Genomic DNA, 19,176 nt, shown 5'->3' with positions numbered 1-19,176 from the left:
ATTGGCTTGATTTGAAGATGTTTCACAACTAGCTGTATTTAAGGAGCACACACTTGAATACTAGCTGAAAGTATGGAACTCTCACCGGAAACACACCTGACAATTAGACTGCCACACATCCCCAAATCAAACCAACAAAACTAAAAAACAATTTAAAAAAAAACCATACAAACACAGAAACACAAAGAAGACATGAAGCTGGAGCATTTCCCTTTTTGCTCTTAATAAACTTGTATCTCAGATTCTGTTTACACCTGAGCAGCGCAATGACAAGGACCAGAAAAAGTCCACGAGTGTGTACTTACCATTAAAGGTTTTCTCATCGCATAACGGCAAAAGTCTTTTCCCTGGAATACTACATTTGTGTGTGTTTGTGTTTGCACTGTGTGTCCCCTTCCTCGATATCTGCCTACCTCCGTCATTTCCCTCAACAACCAGCTCTGTGAACTCCTGCAGCTGAATCTTCAGGACCTCCAGAGGATCATCATTAATGTCCAGACACAATGCACTCCCTGAAAACAAAACACAGTGTAAATGCACTCATGAGTTGCTCTATTATGTTTACATTTATCTTTGTCATAGTATATATCGACGACGTTTTTTTTATTTTACGGGATCGTTCTGGTGCAGCCGGAGGTTGTGCCAGAAGACCCTCACCTTCTGCTTTCTTTGTGTTGGCATTCTACAGTCCAGTAGATTCAGAAAACATCCTCATTTTTTGGAGTAAAATTCTCATCGCACACTCGACAGCCATTTTAATTCCAGAGCTCGCCTCTTTACGTACCATGTTCCACCAAAACAAGTTCCTTCCAGAGGTTATTTAGCAGAGGCACCGTGGCTCCGACCGGCGCTTAGCTCCGCCCAAGACGATTGTGATTGGTTTGAAGAAATGTCAATAAACCAGAGCACGTTTTTCTCCCATCCAGGAATGCTGTGTGGACTAGCCAGAAAGCGAGACTATCTTTTTCATGATAAGAAAAGAGAATGGTTTTTTTTTTGTAAGATGCCCGAAATAAGCTCTGTGGTTAGCACAAGCTTAAGAGATTTTCACCTTGTGTTCTGACATAAAATACAGCAGTAAATACTGCATTCGTGAATATGGTAGCTTGTGCATGTCTTCAAAAAGATGGTTGCTAACAAGTGGCTATATGAGACTACAAAACGCCATCATGCCGAACACAGGAAATCAGTTGGAAACGGATGGAAGCTAGTGGTGGTTTACATTAGCTTTTTACTTTGGGCGATTGCATTTATGCTTAAAAAAAAAATCATAAAAGTGGTGTTGATTTGTAAAGATTATCTTGCTAAATCGATTGCTTGTCCATCATAAAGTTTTGTTTGCCACAGAGTTTATTTTATGTACTGTGTACTGTTTTCTATGTGTTTGTTTTTAAAGTTTAGTATTAGACTAAATCAGATTCATGTACTTGAAAAATAAAGTGCATAGAAGAAATAAATGATGGTTCTTTTTGTGAGTATACCATAAATGAGCGAATGACCCACCATCCTGCTGCCTCTGTTTCTGGCAGGACTCCACATAAGATGAATACTGTGCAGCAGGAATCTTATCTGCCCTGAAAACAAACAAACATAACAGTGAAAATATACTAAATAATCACAGATAATCTTTATTCTAAAGCAGGGCTTCTCAAAGTCCGGACCAAGGTCATCCGGAGCTCGCGTTATGAATTCAAAACCTTATGAAAGTGTAACGTTTTCTTTTTTTAAAATACATTTTCTACCGAACGTGATGGTTGATGGGAAGACAACACAAGGGTTAAAAGAACACATTTAGACAATAAATATACTACAGGATAAAATTATATAAACTCAAGTCTAAAAAGTTGGTGGAGGGAAAGAGCTATAACGCACATTTTACAAGCTTCTGATAATAACTCACTTTTTCAGAGCTTCTATGAAACTCATCCGAGCATCAGCTTTGACAGGAAGCTGGAATTGAAAGACAGGTAAACTTCAATTCATGCATGTGATGTGAAGAATTGTGACAAAAGAACTTCACATCTGAGAATGTGTAGATTAAACAAAGCATAATAGTAAGGTGAAAGAGCTCACTATCCTCGGTGTCAGCAGAGCAGCGAGGAATCGTGTCAGGAAATACGGCCTCCGAAAAATACTGTGAGGGGACAGAGGTGTCAGGAAACTGTCCATGTCTCTGTCTGATGTTTTAAGGACCTTCATATCCTGTGATGTACTTTATGAAAGCGCTGCAGGTAAGGTGATAATGTGACTGAATACCTGGCCTCCATGACTGTGGCTGAGATTCTTCCTGTGCTCTCAAACAGAGACACTGCCTTCTCCACATCCTGGACAGCCTGGCACTGGGGCTGCAAACACACAAACATTATACTGTTATATACTGTTCAGATACGTATCTTAATATACATTTTGATGCAAATAAAAACTTTGCTTCCTATGAATAAATCAAAGTGCTCTGACTAGGGCTAGGTCAGAAATATGTCTCTAGCATCTAGTCTCAAAAACTGTTCAGTGCTCAAAGTTGGCATCAAATGTCTGATCTGAATTTTGGCAATTTTAGTAAGGCAAAGTTATTGTACAGCTGCTTGTAATAAGATACCATTTAAGAACAACAACAACTTCTCTTGTTAAATGAAACTCAAAGCTTTGTAGAAAACATGTTTAAGTATTGATTGATTTGATATTGCAAACAAAACTCAAGAATAGTATCAGAACCAGAATGTTGAAAAATGTTTTAAATACAGCATAAAATAATCACATCGGCAAAAGAGTTGATTCAGATAATTTACTGCATCACTAATAATTGCCCCAGCTGCTGAGGTTTCCGGTTTTCAAATCTTAGTTTAACCACGATGCATGAGAGGTTTGTTTTTAATATCTCTGTCACTTTCCTGAGCTCAGTAAATTAAAGAGCCATATCAAAATAAGGGCATTCTTTACTGACATCCCTCACCATTTCCAATTGGCCATTACACAATCAAACCACTGGGCGTCACTGTTACCTGCAATGATGCTCCAGTTGCACCAGAAACATCCTCATATATACCCATGTCCTCCACTGGCTCCTGCATGTGTAACACACACACACACACACACACACACACACACACACACACACACACACACACAGACACACACAGACACACACACAGACACACACACAGACACACACACACAGACACACACACACACACACACACACACACACACACACACACACACACACACACACAGTACTGAAATAATGCAGTAATGATGTACTGAGGATAAACTCCTTCTTCTTGGACCATTCATTATTACCCTCCGCTCTTACCTTGAGGTCAGCCAGCCTGGTCTTGGCCAGAGAGACGTACTCCATCAGGAGGCTGCGGTGTTTCACGGGTACATATGGAGGTTGCAGGATGTGAACCTACCAGGTGAACATGACAGGGAGGTGTTGAAAATCACATCATTTCTCCGTTGCTAGTGTTTTCTTACAGCTTACACTGTAACTGTATTTTTCAGCCACTGCTTTGGTTTTCTAGTCCAGCACAGACTGCAGACAAGTGGTGGATGACATACTCTGATCTTTTACTTTAGTAAAAGTACCAATACAACTATAAAAAAAAACATTACATGTACAAGTTAAAGTCATGCAGTCTAATGAATACTTCTGTTCTTTTACTGAAGTTATATAATTATAACTTCAGTAAAAGAACAGAAGTATTAGCAGGTTAACACATTCAAAGCATCAAAGTAAAAGAACTCAATACACAGTAAGACATCCCTTGTGACTGAAACATAATCACATTATTAGATTGTTAATACTGTTGCAAAAATGTCTAAGTAGGATTTGGGTAGTTTAGTCCGGAGATTTCCAACCCAGGGGTCGGGCCCCCTGCAAAGGGTTACAAAATAAATCTGTAGGGTCGTAAAATGATTAATGGGTTAGAGAAAAACAACGTTCTGCTACAGATGTGTGTATTCTTCTTTCAGACTGAATAATTGTTCCTGTTTGAACCTTGATTAGTTCCTTATACAAAACCATATACCAACAACAACTTATAGACTTGGAAAACAAGACAATGAGCCCCAGGTTGACACTTTTTTTTAAGGGATCATAAACCCAAAATGTTGAGAACTACTGGTTTTTAAAAACTCATTGTATGTTATAAACTTATCGTATTTTATCCAAAAAAATCTTCTTATATCTGAACAGTAACATGGAACTATAGCTGTCGGATGAATGTAAGAAGTGCAATGCTTCCCTCTGAAATGCAGTGGAGTAGAAGTATAAAGTAGCATAAAAGTACTTAGTACAAGTACTTAAAAATGAGTAAAACTTTGTTACTTTCTAAACTGCTGCATACTGTATAGTGGGTATGAAGTCATATTCCTGTGTACAAGTTTTTTAAGTAATTATGGTATGTTATACTGCATATATTTAGTACATTTTAGTAACCGGTTTGCCCATGGGGATCATTAAAGGATTGTCTAATATAAAAGACACCATGTATCTTATGTCTCGTGAAATGAATCAATAATAATGTTTCAGAAACAGAGACATATGCAGAATCGTAACGTCACCTTGAGGTACTGTGGGGGTTCAAAGGGCACCAAGTCAGACAGGAACTTCAGCAGAAAAACCAGAGATTTCTTACTGGTCGCATGGTAGCCACTGCCTCCACCGAAAGACATCTGAAAAGGCAGAAAAGAATAACGCTACGAGTTAAAAAAATAAATAAAAAAAAAAACACTTCAAGGTGCATTAAGAAATATTTAGCTCTACTGTCCTCTATCTGTGACAAGAACAAACTGCAACAACAGACAATCTCATGATCTTGTTGCGTCGTTGGTTTGATCAACAACCCTAATAATATACACAGCCAGTCTCGCATTGCCAGACATTCTTCCACAGCTCTGTAGAGGAAGGTCTGGCTAGTCCACACAGCATTCTGGGCTGGGAGAAAAACATGCTCTGGTGTATTGGCATTTCTTTAAACCAATCACAATCGTCTTGGGCGGTGCTAAGCTCCGGACGGAGCCACGGTGCCGCAGCAAAATAGCCTCGGGAAGGAACTTGTTTTGGTGGAACATGTGTACGTTCAAAAGTAGTTTTAGTCGTGCAACAGAAAACTCCGATTGGACAGATAGTCTAGCTAGCTGTCTGGATTTACCCTGCAGAGATCTGAGGAGCAGTTAACCATAGACCTCACAAATCCACTAGAGTTTAGAACGCTGACACAGAGACAGAGGAAGGTGACGGACACCTGGCCGAATAGAGTGACATAGAGATCCAGGGGAATTTCCGGCGGCAACGGAGCAATCCCGGAAGTGGAACGTTATGGATATAGACTATACACAAGCACACAATCCACCTTTGTTAAACAGTCTGGAAAAGTAAGAACGCACTTACTGCACATTAAAGAACATGTTATACAACTGACCGAATAAACCTATCAAAATTGTCTACATAAAAAGAACGACATCTGGTGCCCACCATTGCCACTCACCTCTGATATATAATGCAGAGTGCCAATTACACAAGTGCACAATTACTCAACATTACACTGGCTGTCCACCTTGACAAGTATTTGTTGTATTATCCTGAGTGTCAGTAAAGGCGTTTGTGTCATGTGGTGTAGACACTATAGACTATGGACACTATTTAGTGTTGAAAAGCCAGTATGAAACCTTGAACCAGCTGCTGTAGGAAGGGAAGATGCCCGGTCCCTCCAGTGCACCCTGTCGAGCCAAGAGGAAGGCAGTTATCATGTTCTCCAGGTCATAGCCTTCAAATGCAGAGCTCAGCAGTCTGGACAGCAGCTCTGGTAGAGGCACAGAAACACAACAGAAAGGACCTTTTAACACTCTTCTCAATATGACTAGAAGTCCCTTTTACATCTGATTTCCATCAATACACTAGTCTGATATATAAATTAATTGAATTGTTTATTTTCGTGTGTGGCCGCTTACACGGCCCATCCATTATAGGATTATTCAGACACATTTTAAATAAACACTTTCTAGTGCTGACACAAAAACTAAATATGTACACAAAGGGTACCGGATAAATACAGGGTATATACAAGTAGGGTAATAACATAAAATTAACATTTCAACTCAAAACCCTTTCAGACCAGAATAAATGATGGTACAAGTAGAAAATAAACAGATTAGGCAGATACTGTGGGTAAGGTAGGACAGCCTTCAGAGAGAGAGAGACAGAGAGAGAGAGAGAGAGAGAGACAGAAATACAGAAAGAGACTGTGTGCTTACATAAGTACGGTTGGAAACAAATGCATTCTCAGCTCATAATATTGGCACTTTGAATCCAACACAACAGGCACCCGGGCCCCGGTTGCTCCATCGTGTTTACCTTTAAGGCTGCTCTGGGCACAGGGATTGTACACCAGCAGAGTGGAGAGGAAGCACAGGACGTGTTTCCAGTTGACCTCGTGGGTTTCCAAAACCTGCTGCAGGTGACACAGCAGCTGCTCCACACTGAAGATCACAGCCAGCTTTTACAGAAACACAGCAAAAATACGGACAAGTTACTGTTAGTTCCATTACAATAGACTCTGCCAACCACAGATCTGAACACACAAAAATCACTTAAAGTAAGCTTTTTAGCTCTTTGAAACCACATACAAAAGTGCTAATCTAAAAAAAGAACAGGAGGGTCACACAGGGGGTGACTGACAGACTAGCATGCAAGCTGTTTGTTGCCGCTAAGAGCATCATAATAGATAAATCAATACTCTCGATGCTATGTTCCTCTGGGCCGAAGGCTGTACATCTCAAGCAACGTGACTGCTGTTGCATCTGTCTACAGTTTAAAATACAGAAATGGCATTGACTGTGTAAGCAGCAGAGGAGTGATGCTTGTTGCTGCTGAAATTATGTGCAGTTTCACTTAATTAAAATGTTATAAAAGAAAATTGCATAGCACAGCACAGATATTAGCAGTCAGGCACTTGCAGGGACACCAGCTAACAGTCATCTGTCAGACCAAAATCCACAGATGGCTGTGAAATCCAAAGGCAGGAGTAACAGACTGAGAGCAGAGAATATTTCTTTGATAAGCTAGAATAAACAGTTTATTGTACCTACACCCTATTACGTGTAAAAGCTTGTTTTTATGTGAATGTGTACAACCTGGTCTACATTTACCTTACAGAAAAGAGAGGTCAACAACCGGCTTGCTTTTGCAAAGGTCCACTCGTTCTGCAGAGTGATGGCATCAGACACTGTGGATATGTGATGTAGTTGTTACCCTTCAGATTTAGTTATCATTATGAAATCATGCACTATGGGGGGGAATCGATACAGCATAGTATAGCAATATTTTTCGTGGCAATACCGTATCGATACACAAAACCAAATATAAAATCTTTTATCATATAAATTGCACATGAGACTTTAACTTTTTGGTACTAGAATAATAAAAATCAATTGCTGTAATAACAATTAAGGTTGACTAGACTGTAATACAAAACAGTTCAGTTTGTCAGGTACATACAACATTTGTGACAGGTTTTCATGACACTGTTGCTCAGTTTGTCTGCTTGACAATCCCATTTTAGCAATAAAATTAAAGTGAGATGAACACAGAGGGATGTTTCTTTTTAGATCCAACTGATGTTGACATTTGACGTTGGAAAAAACGGTCATAAATTGCAATATACTGCAGAATAACGCAATATGTTAAAAAAAAAAAATCGCAATAATATCGTATCGTGGGACCTCTGGTGATTCCCACCCCTAATGCACTGTACATCAGGATACTTATTTCAAAGTCTTCCCAAACCTGACATTTCTGACACACTAGATTAGTGTGTATACAGCTCAATTTGAAACGTGTAAAAACAGCATCAAGCTGTTAAAATTGGTCTAGGACTAGTATTTACCTGTTAGTCGAGGCTTGTAAGTGAGAGTCTGTGTCAGGGAGTGTGTGAAGAAACAACGAAGGGTATCCACTGACACTGAAACTCCACACAGTGAAGCATCAAATATCTGAATCCTGTACAAAACACAGGGCAGAGGAGTAAGAAACAGAGGCATCTAACAGCATACATGCTCTAGGTGCTGAGGCAATGGTCACACTGTTTGTTCATTACAGATAAAATGACCTAGAAAAAGGTTGTACATTTTATTCTACATTTGTATATACATGTACATTCTTTTTCATCCCTAAGTATATATTTTTTTGTCAGTAGTTGTGGTATTTTTTATACTCTGCTATCTTTTTTTAATCTTATTTATTATTTCTAGTATATTTCTTGGTTTTTCTGTATGTGTGTGAGTGAGTATGTGTGTATGTCCTTGTAACTTGCTGCTTGTAACATGTTCATTTCCCAATTTGGGATTAATAAAGTCCATCCATCTATTTATAAAAGACAACTCTGACACTATGTACATGTAAATGGTGTAGCCTGCATAACTCGCTGTAATTTGAATGTTCAGTCCTTTTCAGTGATTTTTGGGCATTTGTACAGAATATAACATGTTTCATGATGTCTAAAATTGCTATTTCGTATAACTAAATGATGCCCTTATAGCTTGCCAAATTTCTGTGTATGTTCTCTGTCACGTCTTGCAGTAACGTTTGTTTTCAGGTCTCTTTTTTCAGACAGAGACTTCAATCTCAACCAGACCTGATCTGATTTCATAGAGGTAAATAATAAGACAAATAAAAAACAAAGAACCATAGCTCAGATCCTGCTCCAGCACACTGCAGCGTCAGACCCTCTTCCACAGTGTCTAGAAGCCCTGAAGAAGACAGACAGACAGACAATGAAATGTTAAAAAGCAAGACAAAAAAGGAAAAGTACTAAAATGACACTTAGACATCTTAGCAGTTAAAGTAGAACGTAGAAAAATAGCTTTCAGGGTCCAGAGGTGTGAGTCCAAGTGCTTTTTCTAAATTTTTCATCAACACAGGACAGGGTTAAGTGGGACTCACAGAAGAGCATGTCATCCAGCACTGAGCAGCAGAGCTGGGAGATCCTCCTGTCTGCAGCTGCTGACTCCTGGCTCAGCTCAAAGCCACTTCCCAACAAGACTCCAACCACAGCTAAAAAAAACACACAGAAGATCTTGAATTGGCATCATCCTCAGCAGCAGCATATGTCCTTTGGTGAACATTTTATCCAGTGTACTTGATACCATGAGTGCATTTTCTTTTTGTAGCTTGGGTGGTTGCAGTTAAAACTCGTAACCCTGGCAGTGCAAGTGACCTGTTCTACCAAGTACATTTCTCACCTGATAGTTACTGGTTTTGTTTTTAATTGCTTTTAATATGCTCGTTTTATGTGTTGGCTTTATTGCTTATCTGTTTTTAATGTGCTGGTCCGAATGCAACGTAACAGGCAGGAGAGTAAAGATGGAGAGCTCCTAAAGCTTAGTTCCATATAAATGCACGGATAATTCGTTGTTTTGTCATTAGTGAAAAACAATATTGACCTTGTAGTTGAAAAAGGAGCCTCATATAGGAATGACATTTCCTCCTATGGAGTCCATTCATTCGCATTTGGAGATCGACTCTTTTTGACTGACCAGATGGCGGCGAGCGGAAAAACCAACTGCTAAAGTGAGTTGTCAAAACCTTTCTTTCGTTTTCGGTCAAATGTCCTTTTGAATGGGAGTGCTAGGGGCACTACTATGATCATTGCATCAAAATCACTATTTTTAAAACACTAAGAAGGCTCAACACAACATGAGACTTTGCTCCACGCATCACCAGGGGCTCTACACATGAACTCAGCATTAAGAACATTGTTTGTGTTCACAGAGTTTACTAAAAAGAAAGGTTGTAACAACTCACTTTTTTTTCAACCAGAGGAATTCCCCAAAAGGAGGGTCTTTAGACTCAAAAGTAGCCAATTGGAATTTTACACCGCATGTTCTGAAGGTGGTTACTGGAGGGTTTTTCTGGGGGAAAGTCTGTCTTTTGGCGGATATAAGGCAGCACGAGACAAAGATCTTCAGTAAGCCTCCGGAACTTGCTCTGGTTTTTTTGTGTTGGTTTCTTTCGAGCACAATTAAACTCTTTTCTCATCTGACTTCGACTCTGTGTAGATTTTCTGAGACCTTGTTTTGGGATTTTTTTCATACTTTGAAAAGAAACGGGAAAGCAGTTGAAATAGGGCAGCTGGCATTCAGGTGCGAGCCATTTAAATCTGGCCTTGGTGGCAGATCTGTATTTTACTCTAACAGAGCCTTTATCACTCTGATTGTATTTTATGATGAAACTGGTTTCCAGGGTAACTAAATTCAAGGTGACATGCTGATCAGGATCAATTCTGTAAACTAAAACTAGACGAGTGAGAGAAATCTGTGTCCTTACTTGACAACACTTTCTGTTGAACTTGTTTGGTCTCCTCTTCTCCCTGTGGAGGCTTCCAACCGCACAGAGCCTTCGCCTGAGAGACCAACCACAGCTTCACTCCTTCATCACTACATGGAGGAAAAGCAAAAGGAGGGCAGGACTGAGTGAAAGGTTAAACAGGGGGTCTGCAGGTTTCACTAAGTCAAATTCAAGACTTTTTAAGACCATTATGAATGAAATCGAAGACCTTTATCACAACATAGACTGAGCCCTGAATTCAGTTTTTTCAAGCCAAATATCGCTAAACTTTCACTTCCCCAAAGTTAAAGAATAAAGTCTGTTTTATGTCTGTGGTACGATCCGAAAGAGATTCGCGCCAATAACATGAAAGCTGATTGGCCGCCATATATGTTGCATGTTGGTCTCATGTGTAGTCCTAACGAAATTATATTCAAACTACAAAAGAAAGAACTACAACACCACAGAATAAAAATAAAAAAGAGCATCAGAGGTAGTGTTACATGGACGAAGGAATATTAAGACCTGTTTAAAATTATTTAAGATCTAGATCACAATACTTCCGCGAATTTAAGACGTTTTAAAGGTCTAACATTTTTATTTTGAAATAGACTTTTTATGACTTTTAAAGACCCTACGGAAACCCTGGTTACAGTTCATTTCCTGCAGAAATGTGTAGATGTCAGCCATGCTTCAAACATTCACTATCCTCAAACTCAGGGTGACTTGGAAAAACCTACTCTGTTGTGTGGAGTTAATATTTAAATCATTCTGTGAACTGAACTCAACAATTAAAAAAACAATTAAAAACGGCCCCTACAACATCCACACAAGGGCACTGTAACAACAAAACTAACTTTTGTTGTAGTATTGAATGTTATTACTTTTAAAAAACATCCTTCATGAAGTCATGTAGTTTGATTTGCTATCTCTGAAATAACCAGGAGGATTCACACATTCAGATAGAAAATCCAGGATCTGAACTGAGAATATATCCTGATAGGACAGAGGTCTGATTTATTCTTGGTAGTCTGGACGTTCAAGTTTTAATTTTTCATCATAAATTCTGTTTATTTGAATTTAATCAATCCAATTTGAGCAAATCAATCCAATTTGAGCAACCTGATTTTGGTGCTTGACTTAAAATCATGTTTTTTAAATTGAAGAACTTGTTACTCAACCCAAAAAAAACGTTTTTAAAAAGTTAAAGTTTGAGTGCCAATTTAATTTCAACAATACGTGTTCTTCAGAAGTGGTTACATTTCAAAATGATGTATTCAGTTAATTATAAGATTCAAATCCTTAAGGGCTTTCTACACTTCCATAATGTTTGTAGAAGTAAAAATATTAAAGTATAATACTTATCTGCCTTATCTTATGCAGCCAACAGCTGCATGATATTAATCTCTGTATGCTCGAGACTATTGTGGCTCCACAGCAGCTGACCGACCCTGTTGCCTAACAAGGTGGCACAAACTAAATTTCCCCAAAAAGGAACTGAAAAAAAATGATGTTTCTTACCTCTCTATGATGTACTTCAGAGTGACGATGTTGTGAAAGTGAAGATGGTACACCACCTCCAGCTTTGGTAGCCTCTGTAAAAACACCACATTAAATATTGAACTTACTACATCCATTATATAAGAAAGCCAAGCTGGGGTTTTCTTACTGTGGCAGTTTAGACCAATTGTAAAGGGATAAATAAAGCATGTGAAAATGACTGCTTTTTTCTTTTTCTTTCCAACTTAACTTGTTTAGTTGTGTTGTTTCTTTGACTCAGTTGTATAGAACTCAGACTGAAAATCCTAAACAAAGGCATTTTTAAAGTAACTTCACGGAATTACAAATTGGGCAAAACCCAATGTAAATGTTTACAATCATTTCCCAAAAGAACCAAGCAGGCTTGCCCTACTGCACGATCCAAATTTTCTTCAAAACGTGACATTTTCAGCTTGTAGCTCGGAGGTTCCAGTTGCTGCTCCTCGATGCGACCAGATTAATGTAAACACAAAGAAAGCGGAGAGTGAGCGACATCCAGCAGGACTTCCGGCGCCGCTGGAACTATCCCAATAAGTAAACTGTCTGATCCAGACTACATGAGAAGTAAATACCGTATTTAGGTCTCATGTATGTCTCTCTAACACACACACACACACACACACACACACACACACACACACACACACACACACACACACACACACACACACACACACACACACACACACACACACACACACACACACACACACACACACACACACACACACACACACACCTGATCTCTTCTGTACTCCTGCCAGAGCAGTTTAGGGCAGAGGGCTCCCTGTGACAGCAGTTCTTTGCTGGACTCCAGCAGGAGACACAGCTGGACCTAGAGAGGACAGGGATGGGATTTATATTATAATATACGTCATATTTATTAACAATAATCATAATAATAATAATTGTATTTATATAGCACTTTTCAAGCATTAAGCACAAATTATTTTCTAGATTAAAAGATTTACAGGATATAAATGTGGAATCAGTAACCCATGTAAGCCCCCCTAACCCCCCATGACATACACAAATTAGAACAAGCAGCACTTCATAAAACAGGGAAAGTGCAAGATAGAATGTCAATAACAGAAACATGTATGGACATGCATCTAAAAACACCAAAATTATAATACAAATCAAACATCACTTAAATAGGAAATGACAGTAAAATTCAAATAAAACCATAACAGCAAAAAGTGGAAATATGCAGTGTTGCGAGAATGGAAGAGAAGACATAGTTAAGTGTAGGCCATCTTATAAAAATGAGTTTTAAGGAGGCGTTTAAAAGCTGTAGTGGAGTCAGCCGATTTCACACTGAGGGGGAAGGCTGTTCCAAAGCCGAGGGGCCATTACCGGAATCGGCCGCACAGTCCCCCTTAGTTTTCAGTCTGGTTGGTGACATGTTATTTGACATGCTTTCTGTACTCTGAACAAGAATCCTGCAGTAATTAAAGCGAAACTCAGGGTGGAGACTTATGTGGCTGCCACTGTAGCTGAAAAATATGAAACCTCTGCCAACAGATCTGCAGCACATTTTCAATATGCAGAAGTGACGTAGCAGTGAAGTTGTGGCTCCAGAGAAGTTAACAAGAAAACACTAAGTCACTGTGCATGACGCAACCACGATGAGTCAGAAAAAAATACAAAGGCACACATTCATCATGCTATAGACACTATACTAAAAGGTGTAGCTGACCTTTATAATAGAAATGAATTTGTGACATTATTTTGAAAAATCAGATGCTGATTTATTGGCATCTTTTCAGCAAAACTGCATATTATATACATAACATTTAATCTAATTAGGCAATCTGTTTACAGATCAAGATCTTTTCGTAAATGGAGACCTGAGAACAGCAGAAGAATTAACAGAAAAAAGACAGAACAAGCACAGCCAGTCATAAAAAACACATAGTCCTAACCACATTAATCTTTAGATGGGTCCAAATTTATAGAAATAAATAACAGAATAAGTAAAACATTGTGCGTCAAACAAACTGAAACTGTGAATGTCACTAGAGGTCGACCGATTCATCGGTTTTGCCGATTAATCGGCACCGATAGTTGATTGGTGGAACTATCGTTATCGGCAAAAATCCATACCGATGGTTGCGTCCATTGCTGGAGCGGCGCGCGCTGTCATTCATTACACAGTACGCGAGAGCTGAGAAGGGTCTGCTGGCATCATGCATTACAGTAGCGGCCTCTAGGGGCGAAATAAAAACTATCACTGATGCCTGGTGTTGTTTATTTTCGACATGTGTTACTGCGCGCTGCACGGAGAGAACATGCTGTGGAGAAGGCTGACATCAGATGCGCGTTTAAAGCATCGACAGCAAAAAGGTATGTATACAGTACATATTAATTTGTTGAATAGATGCTGCATTAGTAGAGAAAGAACAGCACAACAGTATGTTTGTTTGCTTTCGAGGCTGAGATGACGCTAAACATTAGCAGTAGGCTAACTTACCTCAAGCGGTTAAAACACAGACAAAAATAAACGCAAGTCTGACCCAAATGTCAGAATCAGAACCCTAAAGGATCGTCCACGATCCCAAACGGCACCTCTGATTCATATTTAGATCATTTAATAACAGTTAAATGTAGAGACTTACTGATTGCTGCAGCTAAAAGCTAACGAGTTAGCCGTCACGGGGGTGTCTCTGGTGTCTTTGGTGTCTTTCTAGCCTTTACAGGTGATTTTCTATCCAGCCTGGAACTTGGGCCTTTTTTCAGGGTTGTTGAGCATTAAATCCAAACTGTTACATCCAAGATCTATCCACTTGATGTCCATAATTCATCACGTTTTCGGTCATTTCTGCCGCTAACTCCGTGCTACCCATAGACAGTAGGTGCTGCCGACAAGGGAATCTCCCATGATGCCTTTGTTTATGTTTTCAACCAATGGGAAGGCAGGTCCGTCACACATTACGCCTTATATGGGCATCCAAGCGAGAACAAATATATATATATAGTATAAAGTGGGAAAGATAGATCCCTCCAGGTCAGAGCTCGTCTGTTACCGTTCTAAACCGTTCTACAGAGAAGAATGGCGTCACTGTTTTGAGATTGTTTGTCCTTTATATGAATTATAATGCTCATTATGTTTATTTTTGCACTGGATGACTCCAAATATGTAGGAGAACTGTTTTAGACAACACACATGCTTGTGTAGCATTGCTGTGGGTGTAATATCAATAAATATGACATTATTATTTTGATTATTGGCAAAAGCGTCTGGACTTTTTTTGAAACAATGTATGTATTTTGTCAACTGTATAAGTTATAAATACTATCGGTCGATTAATCGGTTATCGGCAAATACGGCCCAACCTAGCTATCACTATCGGTAACATCCACTATCGGTCGACCTCTAAATGTCACTGCCAATTAAACCCCGAAGAGAAGGCAAGATGTCTTTCTCAATATTCTTTTTGTTTTTGTTTCATCATATAGGGCTGTCTCACCACAAGCCCACGAAGCAGCTCCTCCATTTCCTTTGTGCATTGCATTGTGGGAGAATAGTGTTGACTCTGAAATCGCATTTTAGTATGCTGCTTTCAGTAGACTTCATTTTGTCACATTTCCTAAAAAAAAAACTGCTTAGAATTAGTGTGTAATAAGAGGATTTGGGACACACTATGGTCTGACCAGTAGTCCTAAATGTGAGAAAGGACATAATATACTGACGCAGCGTTAGTCAGAGACCTTTATAAATTAAAACTAATATGGGCTTTTAAAAGCCAATACTAATATTGTAGACTGAAGATGCTGAAAGCCAAAGGAGACGTGTTGTATATGTTTGTTTTCTTCTGCTGGACGTCAGCAGGAAATAAAAAAATAATAATAAACAGAATTTTCTAAACTTTAGTGCACAAGTAGGTGATACAAGCAACCTATTATTAGCCGAATGTATTTTAGGTTTCTGTTAACGATGGGATTCAGAGCTAGCCGCTAGCCTGTAATAGTCAGCTATTGTTTCTATGTCGTGCACGGAATATTTCGGTTGTTTACTCTGTTTAAATGCTTGTTATAATTAATATAATGACTGTCATTTATATAGCTTACACGACTGCCTTTGTGTTTGCTAATCTTTAATTGAGCTCATTGCATTCTAGTTATTATTGTTAACCATTAATATTGCTCTATACATGCTGTTTGTTAGCTATGTTTTAGCTTAGGTTTGCTTTTGCCCTGGACTCTGCATCTCCTTTCTCCCACACTCTCACCTGAACATTGAAGTAGTGTCCTGACCCGACACCCTGAAGCGATTGTTGCCACACCTATTAACCATATTTACATATTCTCTCACACAATAGTCCTAGTGTCACTTGCACTAGTCTCGCATTGCCAGACCTTCCTCAACACAGCATTCCTGGATGGAAGAAAAACGTGCTCTGGATTATTGGCATTTCTTTAAACCAATCACAATCGTCTTGGGCGGGGCTAAGCTCCGGACGGAGCCACGGTGCCTCTGTAAAATAGCCTCGGGAAGGAACTTGTTTTGGTGGAACATGTGTACGTTCAAAAGTAGTTTTAGTCGTGCAACAGAAAACTCAGATTGGACAGATAGTCTAGCTAGCTGTCTGGATTTACCCTGCAGAGTTTTGACAGGGTTTCTGCAGGTTTCACCAAGTCCATTTTAAGACTTTTTAAGACCTTTTTAAGACCATTATGAATAAAATTTAAGACCTTAATCACAACATCAACTAAGCCCTAAATTCAGTTTTTTTTTTTTTTTTATGTATCGCTTAACTTGCACTTCCCCATAGCTGAAGAATAAAATCTGTTGTATGTCTGTGGTACAATCCAAAAAAAACTCCCGCTGATAACACGAAAGCTGCAATATAAGTAGCATCTTGGTCTCATTTGTAGTTATAATACAGCTAAATTATATTTGGACTAGAGAAAGAAAGAACTTCAACACCACGGAATAATAATAAAAAAGAGCATTAGAGGTAGCGTTGCATGGGCGTAGGAAAATTAAGACCTGTTTAAAATTATTTAAGACCTAGAACACAATATTTCAGCGAATTAATCCCCTAAATGAATCGTCGTGGATATACTAACCCATTACACTTGCACTAACTTACTGAACCAACGACATGTTGATTCAGCCTGGTGAAAGTTTTGATGGTCCACATTTAACAATTTGTGAATTCATATTTTTTTGCATGAGGGTACTGACCCTGGATTATGTCAACATCAAATCTTACTGTCAGATACTCACTCTCTGAGAGGAAGTGAGAAGCCCACTTCTTTTGTCCTCTTCCTCCTTCGCTTCCTCGGTTTCAGTGATCTCCATCAGTCTCTCCAGCATCATCTTCACTGACAGCACTGCCACCGGGACACCCAGCTGCAAGGCCTGATGCCTTAGCTCACACACTGTCCACACACAATACAACACATCCTGTAGTTCATATATATATATATATATATATATATATATATATATATATATGCCAACAAATTAAATCTGACAAACTGATAGTTGTCCAGAAGACAAAAAATGAACAAAGATGGGCGTAATGAAAAGATTATGGGAATTTGGTCATGTCTGCCATTCAGCAGCTGACTCAAATATGAGATGTTGGAAAGTCCTAACCTACAACAAACACGTTTCTCTTTCTTCATAGTTTTACCACTGCTTGTTTTGTAATAATGTGTAAAGCAGCAGGTGTCTCTGGGCTTCTGAGTGTGTCAACTTTGGTACATTGGCAAAATAGATGTACACCATTACACCAAGACACCATTTCTGGGACTTAGTATCAAACACTCACTCACCCAGCAGTGAAACTGCAACGGCAGATGAGATGCCTTCAGACTCTGACTGTTTCTGCTCTCCATTCTGAGTGCAGAAAATGTTGCACAGATCTGGATTCTACAAAAAAGTGTAAAAGAAATACAGTAAAAAATACGACATATTAATGAAAGATCAGCAACTATTAAATATGAACATATTACATCATCATCAGTCCCCCCCCCCCTCTGATGATAGAAGCAGATTTCCAAAATGTTTAAAAGGTATCATACATGTATAATTCACCAAGAAGCACTAGCAGAAATTTGCGTTCTTGGCCCATTTAGAAGCATTTCTTTTGCAACAGTGTATTTATCTCTTCATCTGACAGTCATGACACTGTCAGTTTTTACGGGTTCTTTCTCAGTCCACAGATTAGTATAAAATGTCACTATCATAATGTTTTAATGTTTGCTCATTGGCCGTGCAGACAAGTAAGTTCTGCCCCATCCTAAAGTCCACTCACTTACCCCCACCTCCCTGAGTAGACTGCAGATGTTCTGCTGCTGTTCCAACAGCTGGATTGTTGCCTCCTGCAGCTTTTGCCCATCTTCCTGCTTCAGCCTCTTAACCACACGACCAGCTGGGAGTACAACAGCAGGACAACGATCACAAGTCTATATGGACACAGTTTTACTATCGTAATAACAGTGTTTACTTTGAAGTTGGCCAAGTTAACCAAATGTTGGCCAACATAAAGCATGATTAGATAGATGACATAACGTTACTCTATTTAAATACATATACCTAAGTACATATAATTGGTTCTGTATTAAGGGTCACGCCAAACTCCACTTAAAAAGCTGCCAATTTAACATTTCAACGCTAATAGCCAAATGTGGTTAACTTAACGACTACAGGTTTGAGTGTTTTTTCATTTTAGACTGTATTCACGTATTGTTTAAGATAGTGCTCAATAAGCATACATACTAACGTTAACGTAGCGTTAATTCGGTATATGTCACTCACCGAGGAGACTCGACAGAGTCCTTTTCTGAGAAACCGATTCACACGTTGCACTCAGAGACATTTTACTTATCATATCGTAACGTATCAACACTTTTAGTCGACGTTTAAGCCAATTAGTCTGAAAACAATATGTTAATAGTAGCTTTAGAAATAAAGTATCAATTCTCTGGCTAGCTTTTTGTAGCTGCTGTTTTGGTTTACTTTCTCCTCCATGTTTCCCATCGCGCTCTTCTCTCCCATTGGTCTATGCTAGAGCCAATCAAGAAAGACCATGCACTGCGCTTAAGGCATGGGGAGTGGGGATTGGTTAGGGTTAGGGTAGAATACCAGGGTTAGCCAATCACAGGCAGAATAAGGCAGAATAAGGCGGGCTACGTGGCACGTCCTGTGACATCGACACGTCTAGCGGATCCGATCTCTATGTCTAGAATTTACCCTCAGAGGTTCGGGGCGAACGCGTTCTCTTTATACATCCATGGGCAAAACCATAGAAAAAGGCATGGTATCTCGTAAACCAATCAGAGCCATAGTACAGCCAGTC

The 19,176-nt window shown here is 39.2% G+C and overlaps 1 protein-coding gene across 4 annotated transcripts in view; it reads right to left on the bottom strand.

Moving 5' to 3' along the window:
- LOC116040155 (Fanconi anemia group A protein) overlaps positions 1–18,890 on the bottom strand; it is a 30,077-nt gene extending 11,187 nt beyond the window's left edge. For all 4 annotated transcript variants that reach the window (XR_004897769.1, XR_004897770.1, XM_031285404.2 and 1 more), the window contains exons 1-21: positions 18,636–18,890; positions 18,137–18,249; positions 17,651–17,747; positions 17,097–17,251; positions 12,603–12,698; positions 11,846–11,919; positions 10,325–10,434; positions 8,942–9,052; positions 8,685–8,748; positions 7,887–7,999; positions 7,150–7,226; positions 6,356–6,497; positions 5,671–5,804; positions 4,564–4,674; positions 3,311–3,406; positions 3,000–3,062; positions 2,257–2,345; positions 2,074–2,134; positions 1,901–1,950; positions 1,504–1,574; positions 414–512 (exon numbers count right to left, since the gene is read on the bottom strand). Coding sequence is in view for 2 of the 4 variants with exons in the window: in XM_031285404.2 (XP_031141264.2) it covers positions 414–512; positions 1,504–1,574; positions 1,901–1,950; positions 2,074–2,134; positions 2,257–2,345; positions 3,000–3,062; positions 3,311–3,406; positions 4,564–4,674; positions 5,671–5,804; positions 6,356–6,497; positions 7,150–7,226; positions 7,887–7,999; positions 8,685–8,748; positions 8,942–9,052; positions 10,325–10,434; positions 11,846–11,919; positions 12,603–12,698; positions 17,097–17,251; positions 17,651–17,747; positions 18,137–18,249; positions 18,636–18,708 (1,999 nt within the window). In the remaining 2 variants the exon portion in view is untranslated. The remainder of the gene's footprint in view (positions 1–413; positions 513–1,503; positions 1,575–1,900; positions 1,951–2,073; positions 2,135–2,256; positions 2,346–2,999; positions 3,063–3,310; positions 3,407–4,563; positions 4,675–5,670; positions 5,805–6,355; positions 6,498–7,149; positions 7,227–7,886; positions 8,000–8,684; positions 8,749–8,941; positions 9,053–10,324; positions 10,435–11,845; positions 11,920–12,602; positions 12,699–17,096; positions 17,252–17,650; positions 17,748–18,136; positions 18,250–18,635) is intronic.
- Between the last annotated feature and the right edge of the window lie 286 nt (positions 18,891–19,176).

The sequence above is a fragment of the Sander lucioperca genome, chromosome 7 (genome assembly GCF_008315115.2).
Source record: "Sander lucioperca isolate FBNREF2018 chromosome 7, SLUC_FBN_1.2, whole genome shotgun sequence".
NCBI classification, from domain to species: Eukaryota; Metazoa; Chordata; class Actinopteri; order Perciformes; family Percidae; genus Sander; species Sander lucioperca.
Note: the sequence above shows the minus strand (reverse complement) of the source record. Positions and strands in the feature narration are given on the sequence as shown.